At 34.6% G+C, this 13,639-nt stretch overlaps 1 protein-coding gene across 1 annotated transcript; it reads right to left on the bottom strand.

Annotated features, from left to right (window-relative positions):
* Positions 1–10,674: 10,674 nt before the first annotated feature.
* On the bottom strand, positions 10,675–13,422 carry LOC111882395 (putative F-box protein At3g16210). The gene is made up of 2 exons (XM_052765168.1): positions 13,201–13,422; positions 10,675–12,244 (listed from the first exon to the last, which is right to left on the bottom strand). The coding sequence occupies exon 2, from the start codon at positions 12,242–12,244 to the stop codon at positions 11,129–11,131; it is 1,116 nt and encodes a 371-aa protein (XP_052621128.1). The 5' UTR covers positions 13,201–13,422; the 3' UTR covers positions 10,675–11,128.
* Positions 13,423–13,639: the final 217 nt, after the last annotated feature.

Genomic DNA, 13,639 nt, shown 5'->3' with positions numbered 1-13,639 from the left:
TACAAGCCTCCTCGGTTGTCAGCTGGAAAGCCCTACTCCTCACAACATGTGCCTCTTCCTTGTTCTGCCGGCCATCTGCAATCCACAAGGTTGTCGGAGCAGGTACTGCAACTGGTCCTACTGCTGCTAAACTTGGGCAATTGGCCTTCTTATGGCCCCTCTGATTGAAATGAAAGCAAATCAGAATAACTACCTGGGTGGTGGTGGTGTAAGTGCAACCCTTCTGAAATGACCCGTTGTACCGCACTTGAAGCAGCCAAAACCACCCACCCTGCACGCCCCATTGTGCATCTTACCGCACTCATTGTAGCGGCTTTGGCCCTACTGGCCCCTCGTCCTCGAGTCAAAAACCTTGGGCCTCTTTCCTGAACCCTCTAAGCTTTGAACCTAATCCAATTTCCTCTTCCTCACCATCTCCAAGTCAATCTCCCTCACTCTGTCTCACGTTATCATATTCTCTAATGTCCTGAAACTGGATCGACTCACAAACTGTCGAATATCGTTCCTCAAAATCGCGTGGTACCTCGCCTTCATCATCTCCTTATATGCCACATACTACGGAACTAATAACACCCTCTCATGGAACATAGTAATGATCTTTGCTACCGTCTCAGTAGTCTGGCAAAGGTCCTAAAACTCCCTAGCCAACTGCTGGACCTCAATCACAAGTGAAAACTCAGCCAGAAATCTCGCCATAAAATCCTCCAAAGTCATCAACTTAATCGCCTCACCTCCCAAGGCGTGCCCAACCTCCTCCCACCAGTCTCGATCTTTGTCCTTCAGAAGACAGGATGCAATGCGGACCTTTGCCTCTTCATGACAAAGGCTAGATTGAAAGATGTTCCCGACGTCTGCTAACCAACGCCTACTTATAATCGGGTCCTTCTTCCCGAAGACTTTCGGGGCTCCACATGCTCGAAACTCATAGAATGTCAAAGTGCGATCTCCCATCATCGTCACCATCTCATAATGAATCATCACCAACTTGGAAAGCTTTTGGAGGTATAAAGCTCTTAACGTGATGGTTCACTTTGATAGTGTTGGATTAGTGTCTAAGTCCATAACTATTTTGGTATGTACTTGACCCGATAGTGCATGGTCTTTTTGGGTTGCCTTCACCAAAGCAACTTGATAGGATGAATAATGGATAGAAAGGATTAAATATGATTTATTAATATATTATGAGAATAATATATTAAAAGAGAAATCATATTGTTTAATTAATATTAGTCAAGAATTAATAAGAATTGAGTTTGTGACTAAAAGACATTAATTAAACTAAGGGACTAGAACTGTTAATTGTATTATAGTTGAATATTGAGCTAATGGACTTCATATTAAAGGGGTGGACGAATTCTATGGGGAAACCCATTAGAAATCGTCCTAGGGCCTTTAAGAAAGGAGTCCATGGGTTGCTTAGGGCTTAAGCATCCAAATTAGGGTTTCCTTGTTAGATAACCCTAATAGCCTCACTATTTAAAGAACCCTTATGCCCCAAAAACGTGGTGAACAAGATCCTTAGGGTTTCCACACGTTTTGGGCAGCCTCCTTCTCTTCTCTTCTTCATCCTCTTGCTCTTGGTGTTTGTGAACCATTAGAGGAGTGATATTTGTGACTCTAAGCTTTCTAAAGTCATTACAAGGAGGAATTGTGATTGTTATTGCTACATAACAATCAAGGTAATATTTAAACCCATTCTTATGTTAGTATGATTACTTGTATGCTAGAACTAGGGTTTATAGTCTTGGATGAATTGTATGTACAATAGAGAAACCTAGATCCAAACATTAGGGTTTGTATGAGCACATAGGATGTTCTTATGGCCAAAACCCATCGGTGGTATCAGAGCCTTGATTGGTTTCTATTGTATTGATGCCTTGTATGTTTGTTCAAGTTGCAAAATCGAGTTTTGAGCACCCTGTCTGATGAACTCGGCGAGTACCATAGTGTACTCGGCGAGTAGGCCTCAACTCAGCGAGTCCAGTGTGGTACTCGGCGAGTTCGAGCGTCAGATGGAGCTATTTTCGGGATTTCTTGTTGTTTTACTCATGGATACTTGCCTTATCTGTTTTAGACAGTGGCGGACCGTAAGAGGGGCCAAGGGGGGCCATGGCCTCCCCGCTTTTAAGGCTGCTAATACCATTATATGTATAGTTTCTGTATGAAATAACTTCGATAATCAGTTTGGCCCCCTGTTTTAAGTTCACAACTAAATGTAATACAGTATCATTTACAAAATTTAGTGATTATCTAAGAATCTAAATAACACATTACGTTAACCACACATCCGAATACATATCCAAAAATCATTAATAAAACATCCGAAAATCACTGATAAAATAAAAATAAAAATCGTATTTTATTTGGAAATAAGAAAACAAGGAAACCATATTTCAAATGTACGCAACTCTTAACGCAAAATTTGAGTCTATCAAAACAAAAAACCTAGAAGATTCTAATTTCCATAAAAAGTCCAGATCTCACCGTAGATAATGCCACCCAAATGCATCTACTCCACCGGAATCTATCGCTGAACTTTCGCTTCTCCGTTTCTGTATCCTCTTTGTTGGTTTCCGGGCTTTTCCCTTCTTCCGACGCTTATCTCTCCTCTCGCCGGTCGCCGCATCACCCTCTCCGGTCTCCTCTCCGTCCCAGTAAGTTGTAACAATAATTCTTCCCTTTTTCGCTCTCTTTCTTACCCAGTTTTTGTTTCTTTTATTTTGTTTCTCTCTCTTGTTTATATTATGATATAGAATATGAGAAGGTGGAGTGTGATCATAGATGTATGATACAGGCTAAACTCTATACTGACAACTATGATTTGATTAATTGAAAATATGTCCTTTTTTTAATGAATCATATAAATTATATTTGTATTTAAAGTGTAAAACAAAAGAATAAATGTATTTATTAATATAAAATGGACTAATAGATATGTGATTTCATTTAAAGTGTGATGTAATAATAAAAATAAGTTTATGTAGCTTATAGTTTTATCAAAAATTAGTTGTTAATTTATTTTATTATTTCTTAACTAATAGTTAATTTCATTATTTATCGTACATATCAACATGAGAACACACTCTACTATTGATTGATTTTTTAGTAGTTATATTATTTAAACTATATGTCATAATTTTGAATCAAAATTTTCATGTTTATATAGTTTGTTTTGAAGTTTGATTTCGGCCCCCGAAGATATAACGTTTGTGTTCCGCCCCTGGTTTTAGATCTTTAAAATCCGATTTTATGCATATTTATGAGTATATCCTTGATTAAACAAAAGGTAATTACCAATTGATTAGATAATAACTTCCTTATATGATTATAGTTGATTATTTGTATTAATTGGGTAACTTATTTTGCAAGAAATTGAAATTAGGTCAAATATAGATAATGATGAAATTAATTGTTTAATTTATATTATTTGTTATTTGATCCTTGTGTTATGAAAAGTTTTAATTTTCCCCTTTAGGTTTTATAGTTTAAATTTGAACTCAAAGTTTTGTTTTGAAATTTAAATGGTTGAAACCCTAATGTTTTTGAAAAGGTTTCAAAACTTGCCCTCAAGTTTTGGAATTTAAATTTTGATTAAAAGTTTAATTTTGATGTATATTTAAATTCTAAACCCTAATGTTTTAAAATGTTTCAAAAACTTGCCCTCAAGTTTTGGAATTTAAAAGTTGATTAAAGGTTTAATTTAGGAATGTTAAATTCTAAAACCCTAGTATTGTTTTGAAAAGTTCAAATCACACCCTTATGGTTTAATTAATTAATTAAGGTGTATAATTAAAAGAGATTTAATAAATCCATATAGTTTTTGGTTTACAATTGAATTAAAAGTATAATTATTAAATTTGACCACATATTATTTTAAAAGTGTAAAATACACCCTATACTATATATATCATTAAAAGTCTAATATTATATATGTATGAGTAAAAGTCAGTCTTACCGTTAGTAGGCCTCATTCACGAAGCTGGTCTATAAGGGGTGTTTAAGGAAATTGCCTATAAAATGGCGATTGAATGGGTATCCACTCTTACCCACCGCACTCTTGACTAGTGGAGGGTCGTTAGCCGAATGGGTAGGATAGGACAGAAACCTTTCGTTATAAGTATAATGAAGTACAAAAGTAACTAAATGTTTTACAAATTCCCAATCTTAGTTACTTTAGGCAAAAGTGAATTGATGCAATTCCATGAAATTACGCTTTGTACCCTTGCAAAGACGTTAGTGGAGCGTGTGTGGTTCACCGGCACACTAAATGGTTCTAAGCAAAGGTAGCAAAGGGTGACTCAATGTTTGTCATAGTTCGGTGAAGCATGTGTGGTTAACCGGCACATCGAATAGGTGATTGTAACATGTGAGGGCACCATGTAAGTTTGTATGGTTATTCACATCCGCTTTGTGATCCTTGGTTGCCCAGTCACAAACTAGAGGGGCATATCGAGATTTAAACATGCCATTGAAAAGTTTAATGAATCTCAAAGGATCTAGGAGTTTTCAAAATATTTAAAACTTAATCGGTTTTCTTTTTTCATGGTGGAAAATTAGTGAATCGTCTTTCACTTACCTTCAAATGTTCTGCAATTTGGGTTACGGCATCCCTCTCCCGAGTTGTGGAATATTGTGTTGGGTCCTAGCCTTAGTATCTCATTTGGGTGATTTATTAAGGACTAAATCTATCAACTAACTTGAATTTATTTTTCTCCCGTTTTATAGATATCAAAGTACGACAACTATGGTCTTCCCAAATCCCGTGGAACAAGCATTCCACATGAAGATGATATTCCACGATTCGATCGAGGAACAAGAAATCATGCTTCACTTCCTCCACCTCCTCCAATCATTCTCCCTAACCCACAAGATCAAAGAATTGAAAGGTTCAGTGTCACTAAAGCCCTATTGGAAATGAAACATGAAGATGATAAACCCGTGTGTGCCCACGTTCTAGGAATGAAATCACACATCGATAGATTGATAATGTTTGGTGCGTCATTCCCTGATAAGTTGGTTGTGAACTGGGTCCTGCAGTCACTTCCCGAATCATATAATGAGTTCAAAAGAAAGTATTATATGATGGATCATGACGAAAACCTCATTAACCTAACTTACATGCTCATTGCTACTGAATCAGAAATGACTTGGCAAAGCAATGGAGCGTATTTGTTGGGAAAGTCAACCAACCATGCTTCCGATGACGTTCTAGGAGAACCGACCTGCGTTTGCTGCCAAGAGAAAGGGCGTTGGATACAAGTCTGCCCTAAGAGCCTGAAGTGTCCAGAAGATGGGAGAGTCAAAGAGTATGGCTGTGCTTCAGGTAAAATCCACTATCTAACTCCATTAAGCTCCTATTCGTTGATTCTTAATACATAATGTGATGAGATTAAATTTGAATGTTTTGCAGGATCAGTGAAAAGAGAAGAAGCTTGATGGAAAAGCAAGATGAGTCTAATCACAATGAAATGGATCTCGATCGCATGGACTTGAAGATTAGATTTTGAGCTTAGAAAGTTATGATAGAATTGTTAGGAATATTTGACTACATAGTTTTTCAGTTGATTTTGCATTGTAAGGACAAATGTTTTCCGCTGCTTTTATGAATAAAATAAATTTTGATTTGACTTATTTATTTATTTATTTATTTCCTTGCAATGAAATCGTTATGAAAAATTAATGTTTGCATATTTCTACAACGAATGGATAAGATTCTTAATTATGTTAATAGTGGAAATGTCAAGAATTTACCAAATAGGAAGAGTTTCTCATCGCCCAAGTTTCAATTAGACAGAAACTTGGAATCATGCAACTTGGTTGCACGATGAATGAGAAATTGCATATTTGGAAATTAGACTAATTCGTTGACAAAGTGTCAAGTGAATGAGTAGGAGATCGAGTACACAAAGTCGTGTGTTGATCAAGTCCACCACAAGGGTAACAAAGATATTCGTCATGATTTACTAAAGGATTAGTAAATATGATTATATTTATAAGATTAAGTGTAATTCTGAATTGATTGAAAAAGGTTTAAATCAATAGCAGAACGAATAAAGGAGTCAAGTAGGCAGAAAGATAAAAGTTTCTCTATTCTAAGAAGAATGGAGAGTACCTTTTATACTTTATGATATGTCTTAATGATTAAGATCCATATTTCATTGTGATCTATTTATTTAGTCTTTTGAAGTCGTAATTGTAATCATCAAGAAGTAGATTAATGCTAAGGTTGTGTTGGTTGTAATCTTTTAGATGGTGAAATGGTATTTCTAATCTTTTGAAGTTGTATTAAGATGTAATGTACTTTGTAACACTTATTTTGATATGAATGGGATCTGATTTGTTATATTATTTTGATATGAAACAAATTTCACAGAAACAGATTTCAAAGTAGGATACTAAAGTAGAATCAAAGTAGGATGATAAAATAGAAATTGTTTTGACCAATTTACCCTTGGATTTGCAGTTTTGTTAAAACATATTTCATAGAAACAGATTTCAAAGTAGGATGATAAAATAGAAATTATTTTGACCAATTTACCCTTGGATTTGAAGTTTTGGTAAAACAAATTTCATAGAAACAGATTTCAAAGTAGGATGCTAAAAATAGAAATTATTTTGACCAATTTACCCTTGGATTTGTAGTTTTGGTAAAAACAAATTTCATAGAAACAGATTTCAAAGTAGGATGCACATTAATAGAAACAATTGTACTACAAAATACCCTTAACACATTAATCAACATAACCTTGAAGCAGGTTATGACAAAAATACCCCTTAACTAGTATCATAATAGCATTACATCATTTAGTAGTAAGGTAGCATAGTTACATGACAAAAGACTTAAGGTTTGTTACCAATTCCATGCAAAAGACTAAAAGTTTGTGTTAGATGACAAAAGATACTAGTAGTAAACAAGCACATCATTCTAAAGTTACTGGCTTGTTTTGACTACAACTAATCCCTCCTTTGGGGATAAATTTCTTACTTAGACCAATCTCGGTTATACGTTCTGAAACTTTCCTCTTTCGCACATGCATCTTTCTAATTCTTGAAGCTCTGGGAGCTTGAACAGGAGCTTCAACAGGATCTTGAACAGGAGCTTCAACAAGAGCTTCAACAAGTTCTTGTACATGTTCTTGAACGGGTTCTTGTCTAGGTTCTTGTACAGGTACATGTCCACTTCCACTTCCACTTGTACTTCCCCTTCCACTTGTAATTCCCCTTCCTGAGAAAACAAACTAGTATTAGTTTCCAATTACATAGAACTACACTAAATAAATTCATTTTTACCTTTTCCTAGACAACTTGATTTCTTGTATCCAATGCCTCTGCAATTACTACACTTTTGCAACCCTTTTGCACGTGATATTGTATGCGTCTTTTTACCAGTACCTTCAAATGCTGACTTATCCTTTGTTCGTTTAACCTTTGGTTTGCCTGGTAGTTTTTTTATTTTATTTTATTTTTTTTGGAGGTAAAGGCTTTTGATAAATTGTTTTCGGCCACATTGGACTACCATTTAAAGGGTGGACATTGTAAGATTAGCTTGAAAGGAAACTTTGTTTGCTAAAACAAGGTGCCACATATGACTCTACATTATGATTCAGGTATGCAATTGCAGCCAAGCCATGCAAGCATGGGATACCTCTCAACTGCCAACTTCTACATTCACATATCCTTCTGATTAGATCTAAATCAAATGCATCATTACCAAATCTTACTTCAAATTGTTGATTACCACTTGGATAAACTCCCCAAAATCTAAAAGAAAAGGTAAGTTAACACCCCAAATCAAATCAATCATTAGCTAATGTAAATTTAAAACATTATGTTACTCACCTTTGAGTTATATTATTATCTTTTAACTCCTTTCTAATTGTTGGTTAAATATCCAAATCCCACTCTTCAGCCATGATCCTTTGATTATACATCCTCTCCATGGCCTAAACCCTTATTTCTTCCAACATTGTGATGATCGACTTTCTTCTAGCATCCCTGATTGCATTATTAAAACTATCTAAGACACCATTTTCCATAGCATCACAGTTCCTAGCTCCCTTCTACAAAGAAAGCCTTTGACCAATATTTTGGTTCCCTTTCAATAAGATGATCATAGGTATTGGGGTTTAATTTCTTAATTCCATCCATGGCTTCTTCAAACTGTGGTATAGTGGTACTACTTACGGCAGCCCAAAACAATTTTTTGTAATGTTCACCATCAAACTTCTTCTTAAAATTAGCATATATGTGCCTAGCACATTGCCTATGCTCAACTTTTGGAATCCTTTCTTTCACAACTTCTAACAATCCCTGTCAAAATTAAAACATGTTGGTGAATGTAAAACTTAATATTAAAAAATTAAAAAGTAAAAAGCATAAAGCAAAAAGAAACCAATCTAATACCTTATGTTCATCTGAAATGATAGTAAGTCCACTACCATTTCCCCCTCCAAGGTCATCCATGAGAATGTCAAGAAACCACTTGCAATAAACTTTATTCTCAACATTTACCACAGCCCACGTGATAGGGTAGATGTTGTTATTCGCATCTCTACCCATTACTACAAGAAGCTCACCCTTACACAAGCCTTTCAATTAGCAGCCATCTACACAAATCACCTTTCTACATCCCTCTATCCAACCGTCCCTAACACCTTTGAAGCAGACATAGTACTTTGAAAAATATATAGTTGAGTCAGGCATGATGTCCACATCCATTCTTACCGTAAACCCTGGGTTATACCTCATAATCTCCTCACCATAATGCTACAACCTTCCATAATGCTCAACCAAAGTACCTTTAATCTTAATCAATGAAAACCTTCTTGCATTTCTACACTGCCTTAAACTAACATTAATATTAAATTTTTTGGAAATTTTAGCTTTCATTTTTCTTAAGCTCATTTTTGGTCTTTTTAATATTTCATTAACAAAATGCTTCCCAATCCACCTATAATTCTCAATTGCTCCAAGTTTGAATGACCTGGAGCAATTGTGATCATCTTTCAGTGACTTAATTTGAAAAGAATGTTCGTCCTTCATCCAAGTGGCCCAGAGTCTAAATGGACATTTATGTGTTGTACCTTTGCTACATTTAGCTAACAACCTGTTCTTATCACTTTTTTCATACCATAAACTGTATCCATGTCTAACAACATAATTACCCAATAAACATTTAAGTTCATCGGGGTCAAAAAACTTCATACCTAGTATAGGAACCATCTTCTTCCAATTTTGGTTTGGATCATGGACGGGATACATTAGTTTCACATCAACTTCTTCGTTTGTTGCATATGTGTTGGAACCATCTTCTGATTTCTTGTTAGGACAAAGGGCATTAAGAAATGAATCATCAAGTGGTTTCTTACTTGACACCACTTCATCCTCTTCATGGTCAGGTAAAATCGCATCCGAAAATGTAGAATCATCAACTTCGTCTTCATCCTCTACAACCGAATCATATTCATCAGGATTCTCCTGCTCGATCCAATCGAAAATGGGTTAATTGTACTGATCAATGTACACATTAATTCTTTTTTCTTGGCTTCCATTACCAACCTCAAGGAACTCTCTGTAATCTCCTTCATTTTGAATTACTCCTAACCCTTCACTCAACCATTCATGTGGAAGATAGTAGTAAACATCCTTGCAGTTGATATTCTTTGTGAGCTTTTCAAGGAATGTAATGAAATCTGAAAATACCATAGCATTGAAGTTGACATCTCGTACAGATGCAATTTCTGGGTTGAAATATACAAGGGGGTTGGGGAAAATACACCATTATAGTGGACATCCACGATGAGGGATGATCCCTTCGTCATTACAGTCGAAGAAATAGAAATCGATTTCAATTGCAAATGTTCGATATTGAGAAAGGGGAACGACGGAATGAAAGCGGTGGGTTATTTTGTTTATGAGCCCTAATTCCAATTACCATTCATATAATGTGTCAAAAATGCTAAGTAATTTCATTTAATGCCACGTAATACAACATAATGCCACGTAATATACCAAATCAGGAAAAACCTATGATCATCGGTCATATCACCTTAATAAGTACATGTCAAACAAGTTCAATTGGCAAATGTATACGAAAAAAAACATTGTTACCTTAATGTGTACAGACCCTAAACTACGTTACCTTTCTATTTCATTAACCCAAACTAAAAACGTTCATGAAATCATCTTAAACCGGTCATAAAAAGACAGACCTAAGGAACTAACAAAAAGTTGTAGTGGGACTAGTCCGATCCTAAAACAGAGGCTAGAAAAAAAACCGGTATTTGTGAGAATATTTATTTTATTTTATGTGATTGTTTTCCTTGATGGAAATTCGCAGTTTCATCCGTATATGACGTTTGCTACTAATGAGCTATTTGGGATTAACTCATTAAAAGCTCGACTCGAGCCGAATTAAACGAGTTCGAGCTTAGTTTCAGCCTCATTTATTAAACGAGCTCGAGCCTAAGTTTCATCTTTCAAACTCGATTAGGCTCGCGAGCCTAAACAAGCAAATGCAAATTTATATAATATATGTTTTAATTTTAATTTAATATATTAATTTGTAACTAATAATTAAATAGTAAATATCAAATAATTATAAACAAACTTTTTATCAAGCTTAAAAACAAAAATGAGCTTGATATTTGACTATTAGCTAGGCCGAGCTCAGTCGCATTTAGTCAGGTCTCACAAACAAGTTGAGCCCGAGCCGAGCTCATGTAAAACTTGATGCTTTAAGAACTTGAGGGTTTATTTTAGTCTATTCATAGTTGTGTGCCCAGTTTGCTTGTTTCCAGGTTCTGAATTTTGATGATATGCTGAGTGGTTTAGATGCGCTCATAGCACAGACGCCTACTACGTGCTCGACAAAATGCCAGATCATATATGAAGTTCTAAATGCACTCACATGGAGAAAAATGTGCCTGATGGGCTGGATTTTACAAGTATATTCTGCTTGATGTGATCATCAATCATCAACAATTTTACCCTCAATAATATCTCTTTTATTGGCAAACAAGCAGGAAATTACATATATGTTAATTTATTCACTAAAAAAAAAACTTTTGTACCAATGACAAATACCAAAATGGTAATTAAAATGTTTGAAATTCAAAATGTAATGTTGTTATTTTTTTCTTTCATAGTTCTTCTGTAGTTCCGTTTCAGCAATAGTCTCCCCCATGTCTAACAAATGGAGGGTTTCAACACACTGATAAAAGTTACATAAACTTGAAGCAGCATTGAAGTCGCCTACTCTTGATGACACCCCCGTCTTGAGATTATAAACATGGAGCCCATGAGAGAAAGTATTGAGCAACAAAGCTTGCGGATGCAATTCCAAAACACCTAAAATAAAAAGTTGATCTATTTTCAATTTAAAACCCACAGACCACGAAGCATCTCTCCATACCCGAATCCAACTTTCACTAATTTCACCATTACAAGAAATCAAAGCTAAAGAACCTTGGATGGTTGTTAGTCCCGATGTCGTCCAATTCCGAATGGACATAGGCACTGGAATCATATCAAAAACATGAGTGCTCAAATTGAATGTTAGTATACAACTAATGCATGCGTTTTTCTTTTCTCTTTGATTAATATATGTCACCCAATGCAACACTCCATTGAAAAAAAAGGAATCGTAACGGAAAATCTGAATCTGATTTTGATGTTTAGGGGAAGCAATCTCACACCATGTGCCACTCTTCACAGCATAAACAAATGAATTGTTGCCTTTGACATATGATATCTGGACAACTTTGTAGTCATCACTGATTGGATCGAATCCAAACCCAATCCCTCGCAACGAAAAGGGTTCAGATCTCTGAGGAAATTCAGGCACGATTAGTTTGCGCCTGATTGAAGGGTTCCATAGAATCAAACCTTTTTTAGTCCACAAACAGAAAGTTCCATTACATGAACCAATAGGTGGGCCAGAAGGGAACGGGACTTCTGTTGTTATATCAATGTATCCACGTTTGGGACACAAATACAATGCCAATTCCTCCTCCTCTCCATGTGATGTGTAAAAGAATTCTTGTTGTTTTTCATTTTTGTCATCGCTAATTAGATGAATGAAGTGGATTTTTTTGGGGGATCTAAGAGTGTGCATGCGTATAAAACCATGGGTAGAAATACAAGTATATAACGATTTAGAGAGTGATCTAAATCGGAGGAGGGATTTCGGTGGTAGTCTTGCAAATATTTCAACAATCAAATCTTCGCATAGATAATCCGACATCTGCATTTTTCCAACAAGATAAAAATCAGTTGCAATCAAAAACTAATAAAAAATTATTAAGTAATGAGCATGGTTATATATATATATATATATATATATATATATATATATATATATATATATATATATATATATATATATATATATATATATATATATATATATATATATATATATATATATATATATATATACACACACACACAAATATGTTTCTGTCCACATTGTGTCAAAAAGGTGTTGAGTATAAAGTATGTTGGTATTTCTTTACTAGAGTTAAGTCCAAAAAAACATGAAAAGAAAACAAACTACTTCAAATAAAACATATTTATGAGCAAAAACTATGTTGTTATTCTAGGTGTTTATGACTGAATGGTGTCAAATAAAACATCTCGAATATAAACTACATTGATATTTCTCCACTTAAACTAAATCCATAAAAAAAATTACATTGCTATTTTAGGTGTCATATTGTAGTAAAAGAATGTAGAATGCTGTAATAGAAAAGAAAATAATCCAAATTAGTAGATGTCATACTTGATATAAGTAGGATGATAATTTCAAAATTGGAAAGAGTATAATGAGTGTCATGTTATAACTATAGTGAACACACTAAACGATAAATTATTTTATTTTATTTGGTTACTGATGCTTCTGATTGAGCAGCATTCATTTCTTGCAAGCTATTATGACATGATTTATTTGTTTTCATGTATAAGGTAATAAGATGAGATGTGGAAACAATAGTTGTTTGTACTTTGTACCAAAAAAAAAAAGGTCATGGCTTTGTTTTTCACCGATCCACTAGAAATTCAAGTTTCAGCCTTAAGAACTAAAAGCATAAATCAGAATTACACATGAAAAATAAAACATGATTTATGTTCTTTAATCAAAAGACAGAGTTTCCCAATCATGAAACTTATCTATCATTCAATTAAAGCAAAAACAGAAGTTACCTCGAGTAGGAGAATTAAGAAACTGAAAACAGCAAATTCGGCCTTGGTGAGAAGTGAGAACTGGGATAAAGAGGAGAGGAGAGCGAAAATCTTGACAGAATCCGATCGATCGATTGATACTTTGATAGGCGTGATTCTATGAAGAAAGAAGGGATTTTAATCATGAATTCGTGATTATCGGATTACAACGTTTTTCTGTTCCATATATTTCTCCATCAGCTTTTTTTTTTTGTTCTACGCCTTTGGACTGCCAAAATCAACAGTGGGCCGACCCTTACACATATATTGATATTTTGCATTATGTGAATTTAGACCATAACATCCTAAGTTCCTAACAAACATATCAAAAATTCAAAACATTTTATAAGTTATTGAATACAACAACAATTAAGATTAAATTTAATTCTAATATCTAAGTTTTAATTTTATCTTTTCAGTC

Source organism: Lactuca sativa, chromosome 7 (assembly GCF_002870075.4).
Source record: "Lactuca sativa cultivar Salinas chromosome 7, Lsat_Salinas_v11, whole genome shotgun sequence".
Taxonomy (NCBI): domain Eukaryota; kingdom Viridiplantae; phylum Streptophyta; class Magnoliopsida; order Asterales; family Asteraceae; genus Lactuca; species Lactuca sativa.
Note: the sequence above shows the minus strand (reverse complement) of the source record. Positions and strands in the feature narration are given on the sequence as shown.